At 43.8% G+C, this 20,284-nt stretch overlaps 1 protein-coding gene across 1 annotated transcript; it reads left to right on the top strand.

Moving 5' to 3' along the window:
• The first annotated feature begins 169 nt into the window (after window positions 1–169).
• On the top strand, window positions 170–4,290 carry LOC147618628 (cell division control protein 2 homolog). Its single transcript, XM_086773664.1, has 8 exons — window positions 170–328; window positions 919–1,103; window positions 1,307–1,427; window positions 2,265–2,438; window positions 2,597–2,760; window positions 2,922–3,009; window positions 3,703–3,756; window positions 3,846–4,290. Exons 1-8 carry the CDS (start codon window positions 320–322, stop codon window positions 3,933–3,935), a joined length of 885 nt encoding a protein of 294 aa, XP_086629790.1. The 5' UTR covers window positions 170–319; the 3' UTR covers window positions 3,936–4,290.
• The last annotated feature ends 15,994 nt before the right edge of the window (window positions 4,291–20,284 follow it).

Consider the following 20,284-nt stretch of genomic DNA (forward strand, 5'->3'; position numbering starts at 1 on the left):
ATTAATCGGTTTTTCTTTTTTACTCATGAGGGTTTAGAAGCGAAGAGTAAAGCAGCCAATGTTTTGACTAGCCCTTATAAGGTTATCAACACCTTAGGAAAATGCCCTAGCGCCTAATTGGCCTTGCGGATCGCGAATAGAATAACGACACGTGGACACGAGGTTCCTTACCATAATGAATTTCGCGGTTTCTTCACCCCTCCCACTCGACTCTGGGTGGCTATGGCCGCTTTCTGTGTCTCCCTGAAACCCTAATCTCGCGCCTTCGTTTTACCGGCGCCATTCCAAGCCTTCCTTTCGTCTTCTTCGAGCGCTCTGGATGGAACAGGTGATCTCGTCCTCTCCTTCTTCTTCCTCTTTCCCTGTCTTCACTCTTCTTCTTCCCCTCATTTCTTTTTTCTGTCAAATCTCGAATGCAGTTGGGATTCTTAGTTTGTTATTATTCTGCGGGAACTGTAGGTCTTTTGCTTACAAAGATGCTCTATGAAGATGCTCTGTGCTTTATGTTGCATGAAGATGTCCCGTGCTCATTTCATTATGCGGTTAACCCAGCTCCAGAGCAGGAATGCCTTCTCTTCTGTTCCTCTCGTGCTTTTGTGTTAGAAATTAGGTCAAAAAGACAGAATGTGCCTTCCCTAGTGTGTCACAAACCTGCATTCTTGCTGGATCTGCTGCTTGTGTGTCTCCGAAAATTCAAGAACATTTTTTTCCGGAAGGCCGTGTTTGCTAAAGCTGATGCAGGGTGTTCACAAAGCTTTATTTGGTTTGCTTAAGCTGCCATAGGGTAGTTGCAATGCTTTATTTGGTCTGCTTAAGCTGGCCCAGGGCGATCGCAATGCCTTCCTTGGTCTGCTTAAGCTTCCTTAACATGCTACAGTGGCATAACAATGCATTATTTTGTCTGCCCCTGTAATACAGTATCAGAAAGTTGAGAAGATCGGAGAAGGCACCTATGGCGTTGTGTACAAAGCGAAAGACAAGGTGACTAATGAGACAATTGCTCTCAAGAAGATCCGGTTAGAGCAAGAAGATGAAGGGGTTCCAAGTACAGCCATTCGTGAGATCTCTCTCCTGAAAGAAATGCAACATGGCAACATCGTAAGGTGTGTTTTTATGCCTAATGCCATGCTTGGTTTATTTATGCGGAGGGAGCAGCTTGACTGTGTTCTGTGATGTGCCTCCTTGCCAGACCAGAACATATATGCTATTCTGTATGTCACTGCTCTGCATATTGAGTGCTGGCCTTGCCAATTGTGTGTTTGCTACTTTGGCTGCTTTCTGAAACCTTCGGAATTGGTTTATGCAGGTTGCAAGATGTCGTGCATAGTGAGAAGAGGCTGTATCTGGTCTTTGAGTATCTAGACTTGGATTTGAAGAAGTACATGGACACTAGTCCTGATTTTGCCAAGGATTCACGTTTAATCAAAGTATGGTGAACGCCGTGACCTTGTGTTTAATGATTGGCATGGTTTTGTTTGTCTTGTTCAGCTTCTTGGTATGTTGTCTGAGTGTAACAACTAAAAAAACGTGTAATCCTTTCATGGATGTTTTCTTAATGCCGCTGTTGGCTGCCATGGTTCTGGATCAATTCCTTACTGTTTCTGTATGTCTCCTGAGGGTGGTGCATCCCCTTTTCTGAAGGAGAAATTGTGATTACAAAAGATCACTGCTGGCACCTCAGCAATCTCTTCTTCCTTAGCAGGCTTCCCCTTAAGGTTTTTTCGTGTCCTATTTGCATGGAGGGAAGAAGATGCATGTGACATCATCCCCTCATGCATTGAGGCAGAGGGAAAAGTTGATGCTCTGTCACCTCCTTTGTTAATGGAAAATGATCCTAAGATGTGTTAAAGGCTGTCATTGCAGTTTTTATTGGTACATTATAGCAGTCTTGTCTTACTTGACCAACCAAAGTATCTGTGCACGCATGTGAGGACCTTGCAGAGATCTATAAGCCTGCCGATAGATCCTCGAATGTGTAAAAAACTTCTTCAATGTTTTGGTACATTGTAAGAGTCTTGTCTTACTTGACCAACTGAAGTATTATCTTGTGCAGACATGTAAGGACCTGGTGAAAATCAATAAGCCTGCCGGATAGATCCTCCAATGTGTACAAAAGATTGTTTGGAATCTACCTTGGTCTTGAGTGTAGCTTGCTCATGTTGAACATATAATTGTTCTATGCGTAGACTGCTTATTTGTTCATGAGTGAATGCATAAATGTCAAGGATCTGAACTATGCCCTGTTATGCTTTTCCCTTGAACAGACATATCTCTACCAGATTCTGCGAGGCATTGCATATTGTCATTCACACAGGGTTCTTCACCGAGATTTGAAGCCTCAGAACCTGCTGATAGACAGGCGTACGAACGCACTGAAGCTTGCTGACTTTGGACTGGCAAGGGCCTTTGGGATCCCAGTCAGGACATTCACTCATGAGGTTGGCATTGTGCCACACAATAGTTCATTTCACCCTTCTTCACAATGGCATTGTATTCTCTTAAAGCTACTCGTGATCGGGGTGAGGAGGTATTAGATGAAGAGAGCACCTTTGGAACAGAATGGAGATAGTAACATTGGCTGATGGGAAACTTGTAGGTGGTGACATTATGGTATCGTGCGCCAGAGATCTTATTGGGTTCCCGTCATTACTCAACACCTGTTGATGTCTGGTCAGTAGGTTGCATCTTTGCAGAGATGGTAAATCAACGTCCTCTTTTTCCTGGGGACTCAGAGATAGATGAGCTTTTCAAGATCTTCAGGTAGGTGATTTTTGGAACTTGTAGATCCCCATGGGTTCTTGAGAGACATTCCAGAAATCATGCTTGGTTTGTTTGTATCAGGCAATCATGTCTGTCTGCTCCATTTAAATCTGCCTGCTAGGGGTGGGCTTTCTTTTTAATGAAGCAGGTCATTGTGGCAGAGTGTTAGGTACTCCGAATGAAGAAGTTTGGCCAGGGGTGACAACACTGCCGGATTTCAAATCGGCATTTCCAAAATGGCCTCCTAAGGTTCCTTCACTTCTACTCTCTTGTTCTTAAACCTTATGCTGGCTTCCTGAAAATTTCGAGTATTCCAGTACTCCTGTGTCAAATAAAGGCTGTATTCAGACCCATCCATGGACAGTTGATGGCGAAAAAGTGGGGTGTCCACCTACCTATTTTTGGTTGCACGTCATGTAATTGTCGGTGGCATCACGGAATTGACACGCATTGTTGCATTTTATAACCTGTGCTGAGAGTGACATACGTTAGTGGTAGGTTTATTGATTAAAAAGTCAATGTGAGGTACAGGGTTCAAATCCTGTCAGGTCCACATTTACATTTTTTTTGTTTTGTTCAAGATGTCAGTTCTAGTTGTGGTGTCTGTGCCAGACGGTTTGGAGCTGTTCTTGTCTGTGGAATTAGTGTTTGGCAGACTGGTGGAATGTGTGGAGTTGTTGGATGATGGGCATATGACTTTTGGTCAAATTGAAGTCTGCCATGTCAATGGCAAGATGTGTCAGGTGCACACTGGTGAAGTGTGCCTAAGTTTGTCAACTTGTATAAACATGCAACAGCAAGCTATCTTGCAGAGCAAGTCTCGTAAATCTTGTGCACAAACATTACCTAGTGCCTAACCAATGTCTCCAGCAGTTTTCTGAATGTTCACATTCCTTGCATTAATGTAAACTCGCTGGCTTATTGAACTGTGCTTATTGACAGGACCTGGCGGCAGTTGTTCCTGGCTTGGATCCTTCCGGGATTGACCTGCTTTCTGTATGTGATCGTTTTCTTGTGTTAGCAGGTCTTTCTAGTTGTTTGAACTAATTCTGTATGTGCTTACTGTTGGTTCTGTCATTACTCAGAAAATGCTCTGTTTGGATCCAAGCCGGCGCATCACAGCTCGGAGTGCATTGGGGCATGAGTATTTTAAAGACCTTGGTTTAGTTCCATGATATATGCATTTGCTCTTAATTGTGTATTATATTATTTTGCCCTAATGCTGAAGCATATATCCATGGACCTGCGCAAATGCAAAGGTTTGCTCATCTTTGCTTGAATGTTGTGAGTTGTTAGTGATCCTTGCCAGATTTAAGTTTTCATTCCTTGACAAGCGTCTCTTGAATGGTTCTGGCTTGGTTCTCTAAGCATGCTGGAAAACTATCAACAAGGCAGGCTAATACATTGATGATGGTAGGGCTGCCTACTCTGCCATGCCCTCTTTTGTCTATTCCTGGCCTTCTGGCTAAGCAAAATCATGTGTACCTGGCTTTTCCATCTCTGTTAAGAGCTGTTTTTGGATCAAAGAAATTATAAGGACCTCTCTCTCTCTCTCTCTCTCTCTCTCTCACACACACACACACACACACACACACACACACACACACGCACGCACGTGCTTGTGCACGCACACCACACAGTGGCTGGTTCTCCGCATGTTTGGTGTGCACATGATCCAGCTTTGATCAGGTCTTGGGCTGTATTCGGCTGCAGCAGATGGTCTCTCTCTCTCTCTCTCTCTCTCTCTCTCTCTCTTTCTCCACATTGCCTTGCCTGCCAGCTTATCTGTACCCTATGTGCTACCCGTTGCCTCTCCTCCACATTGTGCGCTGCTCCTCCTGTTCTTTTTCCCTCTGCAGTCAGTCACACATTTTTCATTTTCTTCCCTGTTGTTACGATTCAAGATAAGCATGACCAGATCAGTTTAATGGAATGGATTATTTGGGTCCTGGGAAGCTGAAGGATGCCCTACAACAGACAAAGACCTACATGGCATACACCACAGACAGATCGAGCAGTCAAATGGGTGTGCTGGCATGTGAGGAGATCAAGCTATTGAATGAAATTGTGGCACTGCAGGAAGAACACTATGACGGAGAGATTGTGAATCTCAAGGCAGAAATTGTCTCTTTGAAAGAAGGGGAAATTAGCCTAAAGGGGAGGGGAAATTGCTAGCACAGATCTCAACATGCGGTCCTTAAACCTAAGATAGCATAGATTATGGAAGCAAAGACGAGGCTTGGCGAGGCCAAGGAGGATATCATGGAGAAAAACTCTGGGTATTGGCTGCCATGGAGGAAGTGTGGGATGCCTCCAAGTGGATGGAGGTAGTCAAGAAACAAAAGCCTGCCCAAAGTTCTAATACCATTTTGACAGTCAATTGAGAAGGAGAACATAGGCAGAGTAGCCATCCATGTGAGGGTAATTGGGCTGCTTGTGGGAGGCTCCTGGAGGGAAGGCAGGGAGAAAACATGCAGTTAAGTGGGTTCTAAAGAGACCCCTTTCCCTGAAGCTTGGGGTAGACAATAATGAGAGAGGTCCCTTCTGCTCAAGTTCAAAGATGCACAATCATGCCTCGCTTTCTTGTCTTGTGCAACGTCTCACACCACTTTAAGAAGAGAATAGGAAGCCTAGGATGGTGCAAGTGCTTGAGGTGCGCCTGGTTATGGAAATGGGTTGCGTATTGAGATGACCGAGTGATTATTGTAGAGGTCCATGGCAAACAAGAGTGTGGCGTGTATGGACAGCCACTTGGAGCTGCAAGGATGTACTACAGTCAGGAGGGCGTGCTGAGACTGTCAGCAAGGTGGGACATCTTTTATATAGACACTAGAGTCCAAAGAGGTCTTACCTCTGGTTGCAGGAAATGTTTAGGAGTCAACATACAGAGAGAAGAGCAGAGCATGTGGAGGAGTACAAGGGTCGGGGGGTTTGCAGTCTTGTTTAAGCCACATCGCCACATCTTGGATGATAGTGGTTTGGAGAGATGAGAGGCTAGGTAAGGATGCGGGTGTTTACCAGGGAAGTGGCTTGTGCATAGCAGTGTTCTGCTCCCCTTCAGAGACATCTAGCTTAATTTAAAGTTCGTTATTAAGGCAGACCATACTTGGCATTATATGTAGAAATCATGGAGTCTTCTAGGCTAGGAAATATTATCCTCTTGGGAGACTTCAATACTTGGACAAGGATCAATCAGATCCAGCTCCTTGATTTTGCAATGGATTCCATCATTGTATTTGAGCTAGACTAGCAAGATATGCGGATACAGAGGCTATGACATGGCCTAGGGTAACACATGGACTCATCATATACAGTGGCATGACCAGCGGAATGGTGGTGGCTTCCATTTGAGCCCATGTGAAAGGAACTACTTTGTAACCTTTGCCTACCACCCTTTTGTCACTTCCTTGCTCTGTTAGTCGTCTAGTCAATTAAATGCAATCTTGGGAAATTGATGTCTATCCAAGATGTAGATACGAAAAATGAAAGTCACTGTCCAGAAGAGGGCATCAACCAGCAAGGATGTTGCTCCAAGCTCCAAACTCAGTAAGGATAATAGGGTGGGACATTGAGGGCTTGCTGTGAAAAGACCATCACTTGCCATCTGTCTATCCTTCGACCATTTCTCCCAAGGTCTGGTTCCCAAAAGTGGTTCTATACATCTCAACGAGTGTCACTACTAAAGAGCCATTCCTTAGTGCTAGGCTCCTTCTGTACTAGGCTCCTTCTGTACAAGGGCCAAATCAACATATCCCCTTGTTAATCCAGTCTGGGCTGTAGAGCATATCCCCTCTCTGGTTGGGTTGGGCTGCTGGATGCATGGTCAAGATGGTCGCAGTGAATGTGACCCCAAATATGCATGAGATGCAACAATCTTCACTTGGTCTCATCCATATGTGAAATGATGCGTGGAGGCCACTGGTTGTGAGGTGTTAAACGCCGTAACCTTGGTCTTGCTACGGTTGACAGTGAGGTCTTGTCATTTCACAAAGGGCCTGCAGTGTTGACAGATGTCTCTGTAGCTTCCCGGCTTAATCTGAGGTAAACACTACACATCGTTTGCATATTGCAAGATGAAGGCCAACATGTCAGTGCTTGGTCCACCAAGTCTACCAACGAAGCCAAAGACCTTGTCTATATGAGCCAAATAATATTGCAGAAAGAGGGGCTTCTTGCTTCCCCCCAAATCGTGCTAAATTCTGTTGACCTCAGTAGACATGCTTTGACACTCTCTATAACCAACTCATTTCATCTCGAATGACAAGGCCAACTTACTAAGCTGTGGGAAGAGGCGTACTTGGGGTACAGTATCAAATGGTTTGCAGGCATCAGTTAATGTGCCACTTATAAGACTAGCCTCCTCAATGATGGCTCTCACCAATATGAAGATGTGATCCAATGTAGAGTGGATCCTCCGAAAGCTGGGGTGTGTGGGGAAAGGTTTGTTGAGGTGTGATTTTGTTATGGGGGTGGTGTTAGAGGTCATCTCCTGTCTATTTTTATACACCAGGGCCTCTGTTGTGGGTGTGCCCGCCCTGTATAGATGTTTTATCATTTTTCCTCACTCCCCGTATTTTTTCCCATTTTTTGGTGGGATGGATGCCAGATGTTGGCAGGAGCTTCTGGTAGTTGGCCGACTGTCCATTCAGCAGTCGTGTGGCTGGCCGACTGCCCAATCAGCAAGCGTGGAGTATTTATTGCTGGCCGACTTGCTTTGTGCGGTCGTGGAGTTTTCTATTGCTGGCCGACTGCTTCATGCAGTCGTGGAGAGCCACCAGCGTTGGCCGACTGCATGCATGGGGCATATAAGTAGGCCCCATGCCCCCCACCACTTAGTCATTCAGTTATTTGCGGGATCTTGTGTATAGAGAAGAGTTTACACACCTATTTCTCTGTGTTTCTTGTGTTGTCTATTTTCTGCACTCTAGCTGCTCTTGTCAACCCAAGTTTGGTTATCATTTTCGCTGCATATTCTGACATGGTATCAGAGCCCTAGGCTCGTGATAAATCTTGGCAGTTTTTTGCAAGAGGGGGATCGTTAGGTTGCTGATTGGTGGACTGTTTTGGACGGTTTGGGAAGAGAAGGTGCAAGAGAAAGGCGGGCTAAGGTGCTGGACAGACACTTGTAGGTTTTGGAGATTTTTTTTCCCCGCCCACTCACCCTTTCAGTTTACTTCCTGCGATGGCAGATTTACTAGAGATGGCTGAGAAGCATGTGAAGATTCTGACTCTCCCCATGTTCCTAGTGGACCGTCGGTTGGACGGGTCCAATTACGGCATCTGGAAGGTCATGATGGAGTCTGTGTTGGAGTCATATGACCTTGTTGATTTCATCATCATTGGGGTTCCACGCCCGGAAGTAGAGGAAGGGGAGTTACTGTCGATGAGGAAGGACCGAGAGGCACAGGCACACATGTGGGATCGTGTCAACGCCAGGGTCCGGTCATTTGTTTTCCACAAGTGATCAATCATGTAAAGCACATGATGCTGGCGAGAGGCATATGGGAGCACTTGGCTTCTCTTTATAACAGGGTATCACCCATGAAACGGATCTCCTTGGAAGTGCAGATGCGGGTTATGAACCCTGCAAAGTCCTCGATGATGCGAGAACACATTAACAAGCTGCAGGCCGTTCAGCAGGAAGTCCTACAAGCTGGGAAGGAGATATCATCTGAAGACATGGCCATCACTTTGCTGTCCCACTTGCCTGCTCAGTATTTTGCTTTCTACTGCTCGTTGACTACGAGTGGCAGGCTTAGTACCATTACTTGGGAGGAGCTTGTGCCAATGGTCTTGGACCAAGAGGAACGTTTCACGAACCCTCCTCACAGCGGCGGTTCGGAGGCCTTAACTGGCCAACGGTCGAACGGTCGGAATAACAACAAGGGCAAAGGGAAGGCTTCACCGGAGAAGTCTTCTGAGAAGAAGTCTGACTCAGAACGAGAGAAACTGAAGGCCGAAAGATTCTGCAATGATTGTGGCGAGAAAGGCCATTATTGGAGGAAGTGTCCTAAGCGGACAGGCAAGAGTGCTGATTCCTCAGCCTCAGTTGCAAAGACTCTGGCATTTGTTCACTTAGAGATGATGGACTCCGGCGCTTCATCATCTTCGAGCGAGGAGGCAATTGGCTTCACCGAAAGGATACCCGGGAATGGATTCTTGACAGAGGTGCTTCCAGGCACATGACTCTCTCCCATGACTTCTTTCTGGATTTGAAACGGCAGTTAGGTCGCATCTTTATTGGTGACAACTCCACTATTCCGATACATAGTGAGGGCCGGATGGAGATAATTCCCGACGGCAAGGGGGGCAAGCATGCTTCCCGTGTTCTTTATGTCCATGCTCTGGGTTTTCATCTTCTGTCAGTGCATGAAGTATGCAAGACTGGCTTTCGGGTGGAATTTGAGGAGCATTCCGTTGCTCTACGGGACCGTGAGACTGGCCAGGTTGTTTGGGAAGGCGGTGTGGAGAATGGTATCTACAAGCTCTCTGCACTCTCCTCGTTGACAGGTTCTCAGGTAGGAGATTTGTGGCACTTTCGTTTTGGCCACTTAAATGTGGATTCATTGAGGCGAGCTTTCTGAGACCAAATGGTGGTTGGCTTGCTAGATGTTGGTAGTAGGCAAGGGTGTTGCAGTTCTTGCATACGTGGTAAGCAGCACAGGGAATCCTTTCCGAAGCAGGCTTCTAGGCGGGCTTCGAAACCATTGGAGTTGATTCACACCGACTTGTGTGGACCTCAACAGACACCATCTTTGGGAGGATCCCTCTACTTTATGCTGCTTGTTGATGATTGTACCAGATTCACGCGGGTCTACTTTCTTTCCCAGAAGGACCAAGCTTTTGCACGGTTCAAGAATTGGCACGTGATGGTAGAGAAAGAGTCTGGATTTCAGGTCAAGACTCTCAGAGCTGATAAAGGAGGTGAATTTTCCTCGACTGTATTTCTCAGATTTTGTGCAGATCATGGCATCAAAAGGGAACTGGCCAATACAGGATCGCCTTCGGAGAATTGAGTTGTCGAACGCAAGAACAGGACTGTGGTGGAGATGGCGAGGACCATGCTGGAGCATTGTGATCGTCCTCGTCTATTTTGGGGAGAGGCTGTGGCAACGGTTGTCCATACCCTCAACTAATCTCCGACGACTTCAGTACCCCATATGACTTCATTTGAGGCATACTTTGGCAGGAAACTTGATGTCTCACACTTCCGTGTCTTTGGGAGTGACGCATATGTACATATTCCGAAGAAGGAGAGGGGGAAGCTTGACTCCAAGTCTCGCAAGCTTGTATTTGTGGGGTATAATTCTCTTTCCAAGGGATACAGATTGTATGATCCAGACAGGAATGAGATTGTTGTCAGCCAGGATGTGGTCTTTGACGAGCATGTTCTAGTATCCACTGTCGAGGAGCCGCCACTTCTTGGAGATCCAGACGAGTCTGATGATGATTCCTAGACTCATTCCAGTTGATCAACCTCGGTCACTATAGGAGATTGAGCCCGCAGACAGCTGGAGTAGAGCCCTTGCGACCACAGGAGGCTCCACGATCTGTTCGAGTACCTAGGTGGTTGTTAGACACCCTTCGAGAGGCAGGTGTCATGGAGCTACCCTCCGAGTGGACCACAGAGGACGGCCCTCGAAGATCACACAGAGTCCGAGGTAAAAGCAATACACCGGAGCTTCTTCAGGTGAACTATGCTTTGATGTCTCGTTTTATGCGGGACAAAGAGCCCACTTCCGCAAAGGAAGCCCTTTCACAGGATACTTGGAGGAAAGCCATGTAGGTGGAACTTGATGCCATCGAGAAGAACAAAACTTGGGAGTTGGTTCCAAGGCCGTCGAAGCGGTCAGTCATTGGTGTCAAATGGGTCTTTAAGACCAAATATGCGTCTGATGGGTCGGTGGACAAACACAAAGCCAGACTTATGGCTAAAGGTTATGCTCAGCAGGGAGGCATCGACTACGAGGATACCTTTGCACACCGACAGCACGAATGTCCACGATTCGGACCGTTCTTGCCCTTGCTGCTTCTCAGAGGTGGCCCATGTATCAAATGGATGTAAAATCTGCGTTCCTTAATGGTGACTTGCAGGAGGAGGTGTATGTTGAGTAGCCTCCAGGCTTTATTGTTCCAGGATCTGAAGGGATGGTTTACAGGTTACGTAAGGCCTTGTATGGTCTCAAACAGGCTTCGAGGGCTTGGAATCAGAAGATTGATTCCTTCTTTGTTCGGACTGGATTTCACAAATCGGTTGCATATCCGAACCTGTATCTCTTTCGGGAACGCGGCATGGTCATGAATATCATCCTTTATGTGGATGATCTCATTCTCATTGGCGGTCATGTGGAGCACATTGGAGTGACGAACGCTGCCTTGTCAAAGCAGTTTGAGATGACCGACTTAGGCTTACTCCACTTCTTTTTGGGATTGGAGATCTGGCAGACCCAGAGGGGGTTTTTTATCTCAGAGCAGCGGTATATTCATGAGTTGCTTGAGGCCTTTGGGATGGAGAACTGCAAGCTTATTACTTCGCCAATGGACCCGAACACAAAGTTAACTGTTACTGATCCTTGTAAGCCAGTTGATGCCTCGCAATACCGGAAGTTGGTTGGTTCATTGATTTGGTTGCTGAACACCAGATTGGACTTGAGCTTCTCCGTGGGGTTGTTGAGCTCTTTCATGCAGACGCCATTGAAGTCTCATTAGGACGCAGGATTGCGGATCTTGCGGTATCTGCAGAGTACGAAGGATCTAGGACTCTTTTACACAGGAGGGGATGGAGTCAGGCTCCAAGGTTGGAGTGACTCAAATTGGGGAGGAGATTCAGACACGAGGAGATCTACTTCAAGATACAGTTTTACCCTCGGCTCAGGAGCAGTTTCTTGGAGCAACAAGAGTTTGGAGTGACTCAGATTGGGGAGGAGATTCAGACACGAGGAGTCCTACTTCAGGATACAGTTTTACCCTCGGCTCAGGAGCAGTTTCTTGGAGCAGCAAGAGGCAGCCAACTATTGTCCTTTCTTCAACAGAGGCAGAGTACCGGGCTGCTTGTGGTGCTGCTTGTGAGGTTGTGTGGTTGCGTAGGCGAGATTGGGTTTCCACAGAAGGAGCCCACAGTCATCTAGTGCGATAACCAGAGTTGTATAGCTATTGCTCGGAACCCGGTCTTCCATGCCCGGACCAAGCACATAAGAGATACAGTATCACTTTGTACGTGAGAAGATCTTGGCTGGTGACATCTTGCTACTTTATTGTTCGACGGAGGACAATGAGGTGGACCTCTTCACGAAGCCTCTACCTCAGGCTATGCTTAGGCGGCACTCCAGCTCCCTTGGGTTGATCTCACAGCCAGGAGCTGAGAGGGGGTGTTAGAGAAGTCATCTCCTGTCTATTTTTATACACCAGGGCCTCTGTTGTGGGTGTGCCCGCCCTGTATAGATGTTTTATCATTTTTCCTCACTCACCGTATTTTTTTCCTTATTTTTTTCATTTTTTGGTGGTGTGGATGGATGCCAGATGTTGGCAGGAGCTTCTGGTGGTTGGCCGACTGTCCATTCAGCAACAGTTGTGTGGCTGGCCGACTGTCGAATCAGCAAGCGTGGAGTATTTACTGCTGGCCGACTTGCTTTATGTAGTCGTGGAGTTTTCTACTGCTAGTCGACTGCTTCATGCACTCGTGGAGAGCCACCAGCGCTGGCCGACTGCATGCATGGGGCATATAAATAGGCCCCATGCCCCCACCACTTATTCATTCAGTTATTTGTGGAATCTTGTGTATAGAGACGAGTTTACACACCTATTTCTCTGTGTTTCTTGTGCTGTCTATTTTCTGCACTCTACCTGCTCTTGTCAACCCAAGTTTGGTTATCATTTCCGTTGCATATTCTGACAGGTGGGTGGTTTTTGTTCATAGAGTTTTGCTATTCTTCACCACCGTATGGAGTGAAAAACAAATCATAGAGCCCTCTTCTTATGATGAGAACGCCCTTTTCTTGTGACGGTAAAGGCACTGGAACATTCTTTTCGCTCGGCACTCAGAAACCGTAGGTCATAAGCACAAAGGAAGGTAATAACATATATGTCAATAGTCAAAAGGTTTAGAAAGTACATAGGGCATGTGCCTTTTATAGTCTCATGGTCCCATATGCTCCAATACACATGTCTAAATGTACCTAAAGCTCCACGTGCCTAAGTTTATTCCTCACGTGTGCGTAAGCCTATTCCTCATGTGCACGTGTATACTAAAATTCCTTCATTAGGGACTATGGTGGTTGCATGGTTAGCCTCATCCTCCACGGTATTTCACCAACCTTTCCATTTGAACTCGAAGATCATGTGTCTTTGGCATTGCTCATCTTTTGGCATTTTGGTCTTTTTGTTTGATCTGGCATCAATACCCAGTCATGGGTCAATTTTTACCTTTTATAGGCTCTTGTATGTATTTGTTGTGCACAACTGTCTTTCGATTTCAAAGACGAAATCATTGTAGGAGAGGATGGATCAAATGGAAAATGTAGGGAGCTATTATTGATGATGAACTAACCATATATCCTCCCAAGTCAAATGGATAACCATAGTATACATCACGGACCCTTGAAATCAATATAGTAGTAGCTTGTGGGTTGAAGGAAAAGCTCATAATCTCATCCTCATGACTATAGTGTGAATCTAACATCCAAGGCATCTCATAACTTGTGGTTGGAATGCCGAGTAGTCCTAGCAGAAAAGAATCACCGTATAGAGCAAAACCAAGATGTGCATCTGCAAGATATATTACATAATTAGGTACCATACTTCCCAAGTGGTATATAATGTATCCAAAGATAAATATCTCAGCTCCAAATATCATAGGACTATATTGACATCCATGGGAGCCAGAGAACATAACTCATAGTAGGCACCACTCAGGCATCAATGTGAACCAATGTTGTCAACCCATGTGTCACACACATTATCCAAGACATGTTCCATTGTATCAATACATGTATGGGCATGACCTATACCATGTAACATATCCTCATTTGCAAGACCATCCGTATGTGCGAGATCTTACAAAGCAAAAGCATGATCGATAGGATCTTCATAAGCATAAGCGTCAGTGAATATTGACAATGTATCTACACATGAGAGATAAGTAGTATCATCTACCAAGTCACTAACCATGTCATTCTCTAAGTGTTCAAAGTCATCAACATAGGCATGGTCTGTCTTTGTAAATGGTGCCCATCTATGACTCATATTCTTTGATAGGTCAACCTCTATAATCATAGGATCTAAGAAAATATCTAAATCAAATACAAAGCACTTAAGATCCATGTGCATAATCTTGTCTCTCTTACAAGGTCTCACCTTAGCAAAGTTATCATTACCCTTATGTATAGTGCTTGGCTGTTCAAACACAAACTATATCCGCACGAATGCTACTATGAAAGCTATGAGAACTAAGAATAGTGGATGAATGATGAATGTCTCCACATGTGAACACTCTAGAGGAGTAGCCTAACATATCTGGCATAAGAAACTCATGCCTATGCTTCTCATGGTCCGTCATGTGCTCAAAGGTATCCCATGTGAACTATCACCAATTCCATGGGTAACAATGGGCACATCAATAATCACATACTCATGGGCATCCAATGCATTATCAATTAAATGCTCATGATCCTCTATTAAACCCTCATGATTATCTAGTGCAACCAAATGATTCCTAGGAAGATAAGTAGGCATAGTTGTATCAAACACAATGCTTGGTGTTAACCTTGCCATTGAGATCATGTTCACATGATCTAACTCACACTATTCGTTACTAAAACATAATCATAGTAACTTAAGAGTGTCGGACACTCATGCAAGTTACCAAAAGAAAGATTCATCCCATGTGAACAGTGTTGAACCATCCGTGTGGAGGTAGCCAAGTAATGAATCAATGAAATTGCCATGTGTAGACCATTTGGCACCTACATCCACCTCATTAAAAAAATGCCTCAAGTAACTAGGTATCAAACTCTGTGGTTCAAACATCCAACCATGACCTGAGTGTGTTGCTTTGTCATAGCATAAAGTTGATGAATGAGAATCTAGAGGTCTACCTAATGTATGTGTAAACACGGAAAAAGATACGTGAATCATGTCAAGAAATGGCAAGTCGAAATAACAAACGTAGAGCCATTACGATAAAAAATGAGTAGATCTCCTACAGTTAAAATATATGATGGTATCTGAGTGATGTCGATGACGATGGTATCTGAGTGATGTCGATGACGACGAGAGATCATGCCACGACAATCATAAGAAGGATAGAAATAATAGCCCATGATTGCGTGTGAACAACCACCAGTCACACAAAACATACACCACCCAAGTGCTCAAATCCAACAACAAACTACCCAAAAATGCTCAATGCATGTATAAATCTATCCAAAAAATGTGAACAACTCGAACACAACTCATATATGCCCACAATATACAGAAATCACCTATGTGAGCAATCTCTTGTATAAGGGAGGATGTGTGGGTAAAGGTAAAAAAAAGGGGATGGCAAGCAGGTGTGAATGAACAAGGGTAGACAGTGTGAAAAGGGCAAAATAAACCCTAAGATCTAACAAAAATAGGCACTCCTTTTCTCATGCATGTTTTTTTTTCTCTCCTTCTCTTTCTTATGTTGGCCGGCCACTCTTTCTTTTGAGAACTCCTTAAGCTCGAAGACCATGAATGCCCCACACATGAGATGAGATGAATGTGTGCTGAGATCTCAAGCCCAGTGATGTTGGGAAACATTTTTTTATATTAGTTTGACATTTGAATTCCCATTCAAGTGGAACTTAGATGTTCATAGAGCTTAGAGCTATGATGCGCTTGCTAGTAGAAAGCTCCTTGATCTCAGGCAACTTGTGTTGTTCATAAAGAGAAGCGCTCTCAAACTATTGTTTAAGTGAAGGTCACTGCTAGAATTTATTAAGAACTCTCACAGAGCTTGCATCTAACGCTAAAATTGTTAGCAAAATGATCCAAATTCTCATGCAGAATCCCAGAAAGCTAGTTGTGTTGCTTGCAGTCACGTTTTGAGCCTTGGAGTCTATGGGCTCTGGTGTAGTCATGCATTGCTCTTTCGAGTCTATAGACTCCAATGGCAAATCACTATTGTTTGAGTGCTCTTCACGTAAAGTCGAGTTTTGAGATGGATGATGAAGCCATTTAACTATGTATGTGATGAATAGTGAGCTCCTTACGCACACATTTCTTGCACCCTTAGCCTATTGCAAATGCTTTTGCATGTAGATCAATTAACGATCTGTATTGCTTCTCCTTTATAAAGCACATTAGGCACACTAGTTTACAAAAGTAATGTTAATTAATCACGTTGATTTGGTGCTGTGCAAAAACTTGATCAATCTTATATAACTCTCACAAGATTCACTAATCTTGCTTTTCCTTCTTGCATGAATTTCAACAAGAATTCAATAGTTGTTCTTTCCTTGCTTGAGTTTTCAACAATATTCATAGTTTCTTGAAGTTTGTACCAATTTCTCTTAAATAAACAATTCCTTGCAAGATATGGTCCAGATTAGGAAAGATTTGATCAAGAATAACTCACTATTTTAATACTTCTTCAAGATTTATTAATTTATGTAATTTGAAATCCACACTAAGATTTCTCTAAACTTCACCCTGTATAGCAATCTCTGCACAAAGCTACAACAAAATTATAATCTGCACATAAATTTGCTCAAATTTACAACACAACTATAACCTGTATACTTTCTTAATGAAATCTGTACCAACATTTACAGAGCAACCTCTTGTATCATTCAAGCTATAAGGATTCTAAGGAAACTTGTGAAGAAAACTAGCGTTTATGAACAGATTTAATGAAAGGAAGCACTAATCAAGAAAATTTTACACCAAACTCAAAGAAAAGGATTTTTGAAAATTATGATTGCATGTATCTAAAAATTCTTAACACTAATCTCATTGTTAATTCGCACAAATAAAGATAAAAGCAAATTTAAAAATTGTGTAAATTTAATCTAAAAGTGATTAAGTCCTAATCACTCTTTACACAAGAATCTAAGCAAAAGCTCTCATACCACTACAAGAGAGGAATTTAGGGATAGAGATTAAGTGCTAATCACTCTTTACACAAGAATCTAAGCAAAACCTCTGATACCACTACAAAAGAGGAATTTAGGGATAGAGATGAAGATTGCACTCATAAAGGAAGTACCACCATAGATCCACTTATCATAGGGAGTAACAGAGTAGCACCTAAACATGGGAAGTCTACAATGACACATCCATGAAAGCTTGGGCCATAAGCTTCAAGAAAGGTAACAATGTATATGTCAAAACGGTCAAAAGGTTTCAAAAGTAGGGCATGTGCCTTTCTTTTATAGTCCCAAGGCCCCATATGCCTAGGCCCATTCCTCATGTGCATGTGCATACTAAAATTCCTTCATTATACCCCACCGAGTCAGGACCACCAGGCCCACCGTATATTGGCATCATGCACTTGTGGGGTACTCCATGAATGAGCATAGGTCCTTGAGAGAGCCAGATGTCCAAGGTCCATGATGAGATCAACTACTCGATAGCTCTAAATCTGGGATGTCATGCTTCAGTATTACAGAAAGGCTCCACCACTTGGGAATATTAAGGTGCCGTACATGGTTCATGAGAAGGACATCACGTTATGAGTTCGAACATATGAGTAGGATGACACATTATGAGTCCAAACACATGAGGTTCTTGTGCTGCCTACTATATTTTACACATAGGGTCTACGGTAGTATGTGGGCTTTATTCTTTCAACAGCTAGTCTTTTACTTTTTTTCATGTTGGCTTGACATCTATGATCACATTAGCAACTTTTGGTCTCATAGACCCTTTGGGTCTTTTGTAGGTGTTAATACCCCCCCTCTCTCTCTCTCAGAGAGAGAGAGAGAGAGAGAGAGAGAGAGAGAGAGAGAGAGAGAGAGAGAGAGAGAGAGAGAGAGATATCCCACACACACACACAGACGTGCGCACGCGAGTTCACACCCACCCACCCGCCCGCCTACCTAGCCACCCACCCGCCTACCTAGCCACCCCCCCCAACACACACACACACACACACACACACACACACACACACACACACACACACACCCGCCTACCTAGCCACCCCCCCAACACACACACACACACACACACACACACACACACACACACACACACACACACGCACGCACACACACACACACACACACACGCACGCACATCTACCTAGCCACCCCCCCAACACACACACACACACACACACACACACACACACACACACACACACGCACGCACATCTACCCAAAAGCAATCTTCAAGACCAAATTAAAACAATAGATGTGTGTGTGTGTGTGTGTGTTGGGGGGGTTTGGCTAGGTAGGCGGGTGGGTGGGTGTGAACTCGCGTGCGCACGTCTGTGAGAGAGAGAGAGAGAGAGAGAGAGAGAGAGAGAGAGAGAGAGAGAGAGAGAGAGAGAGAGAGAGAGAGAGAGAGAGAGGTGGAAAAAAATGACAAAGGGGGAGAATTTCCATGCAATTTTTGACTTATTTGTATAGTAGAGAAGGATTGAGAGTCTAATGGTTTAGTTTGGAACCTCTTGTCTGGGGTCTAGTATCCCCCATCTCAATCACTTGATCAAACCTCTCGTCTTTGGGTCTAAGATGACTCATCTCAATTACTTGAGTAACCAAGCCATCTCATTCTGAATGGCAAATGGGTGCTTAAGGGATACAATGAAGAAAGGTAGTACTAAACTATCCTCAGAGAGCCTTGGGAGAACTTGACAGGCTAAAAAGTAATTTTCCTTGCCCTATTTCTAGCTATCCTTTGTCGCCCCCCCCTTGAAGAAGGTGAGGGTCTATGCTTGGTCTAGACATGTTTGTTTCTTATGTGCTCCTCTTGCAACCATTTAGTCTCAAGGAGGAAGAGACCTAGACATCTTTGATTAGCAGTTTGAACAAAAGCAACCCGTTTTGCTTAGTTTTGGTTCTGTTAAGGGCCTCCTGAGCCTGCTTTCCAGCTTCCTAAGCACTTGTAATTAGCGTCGGCTTTTATATCTTGGCTTGTTGGAGGCTAGCATTGCAGAGCGGCAAGAGCTTGTTGAGCAGACATAAAATATCTGCCATAAAGTGAATATTGTATATAAATTCAATCTTTGAAATCAAATCAAAGAGAGTAGTATTTTCTCTGTTAGTAAACTCTAGCAGAGCCTCCTCCAAACTTTCTATGCCTCTCCAAACTTTCTAGTATGGATGTTTTTAAAGAGATTTTTGAAAATAAGGAAGTACTAGAGTGTTCACACGTGTATCCAAACCTTCTGCAACTTCAAAATCTTTTAACTGTGTCTGATATAAGCCTACTCGATGGGCGCCACCATGAATGTTAGTCTCATCATGAAAGGATTTTCTCTTTTTAATCATGCAAATAAGCCATTGTGCTGCCCAATCATAGTTGATGCACCATCCAAGCCAAAATAAGCCATATCAAGAGTAAGAGTTGACATAAGTTTTATGGATGCATTATACAAACTAGATGATGTTCCACTCTCAATCTCTAGCAATCCCAAAAATATTGTTACATGGTCATTATCTTCTAAGAATGATGCATAGATGATGAAGTATTGCTTAAGCTGAATATCTGTAGATTCATCCATCATGATGCTAAAAAAAGGTGTTAATATTTCAAGATGCTCTCTCATTATAGACTCACTAATGTAGTGAAGAAATGCAATGCAGGACTTATCATTAATACATATATATTGGAAGTGAGGAGAAACCACAAAGAGAAAAATACTGTAAAATTGATGTATACTTCTTGAAAGCAAGATCCTCCTTGGCAATGTGATATCCTGCACAACAAAAAGATTTGATGTAGCAAGGTCAGCTTTATCCTTTGACTTGCTCAATACATCTATAATACTCAGCTTGCTTGTGCTAGAGTAAGTGAATTTATGAGTGTCTGATCTTGCATGGTGTGACAGGGCACTTATTGGAATAAATTTTGAACCCCTTCTACTAAAATCACTCTTAGAGTTTCATCTTGCTTGCAAAATTTACAAAATATACGACCTACTTCTTCATTAAAATATGCCCAATCTAAATCCACACCACTCTTCATTCCAATCACGTCGTGCTTCTGAACATCCCTTATCTGCTTCTTGAAATTCATCATTTACTAATTCATGTTTTCTTTTTTATGAACTTATTGGAGTTTCCTCTTGTGAAACCGTGCATGCCTAACAATGTGGATTGAACAAACGACATTTTGCTACCTGCACTCACAAATAAGCCATTTCCATAAAAGATTTAGAATATTACATGCGAATGTGAAAGCATTATTTAATATTGATTAAGATGCACAAGCTATATACACAAATAAACTTGGTTTAACATATGAATTAGCATACTTGGTTTTGGTCCTTATAAGTCTGATACCACCACTTTCCCAAACTGCAAAGTGCATATGGTCGAGCTCCTCAAAAAGATAT

Source organism: Cibotium barometz, chromosome 34 (assembly GCF_041138505.1).
Source record: "Cibotium barometz isolate CiBa-2024 chromosome 34, ASM4113850v1, whole genome shotgun sequence".
NCBI classification, from domain to species: domain Eukaryota; kingdom Viridiplantae; phylum Streptophyta; class Polypodiopsida; order Cyatheales; family Cibotiaceae; genus Cibotium; species Cibotium barometz.

Bases quoted from the DNA above. Each gene is read 5' to 3' on its own strand.
- LOC147618628 (XM_086773664.1), top strand. The intron at 3,010-3,702 runs GTTCCTTCACTT...GCTTATTGACAG, and splicing joins TTCCAAAATGGCCTCCTAAG to GACCTGGCGGCAGTTGTTCC. The intron at 3,757-3,845 runs GTATGTGATCGT...GTCATTACTCAG, and splicing joins CCGGGATTGACCTGCTTTCT to AAAATGCTCTGTTTGGATCC.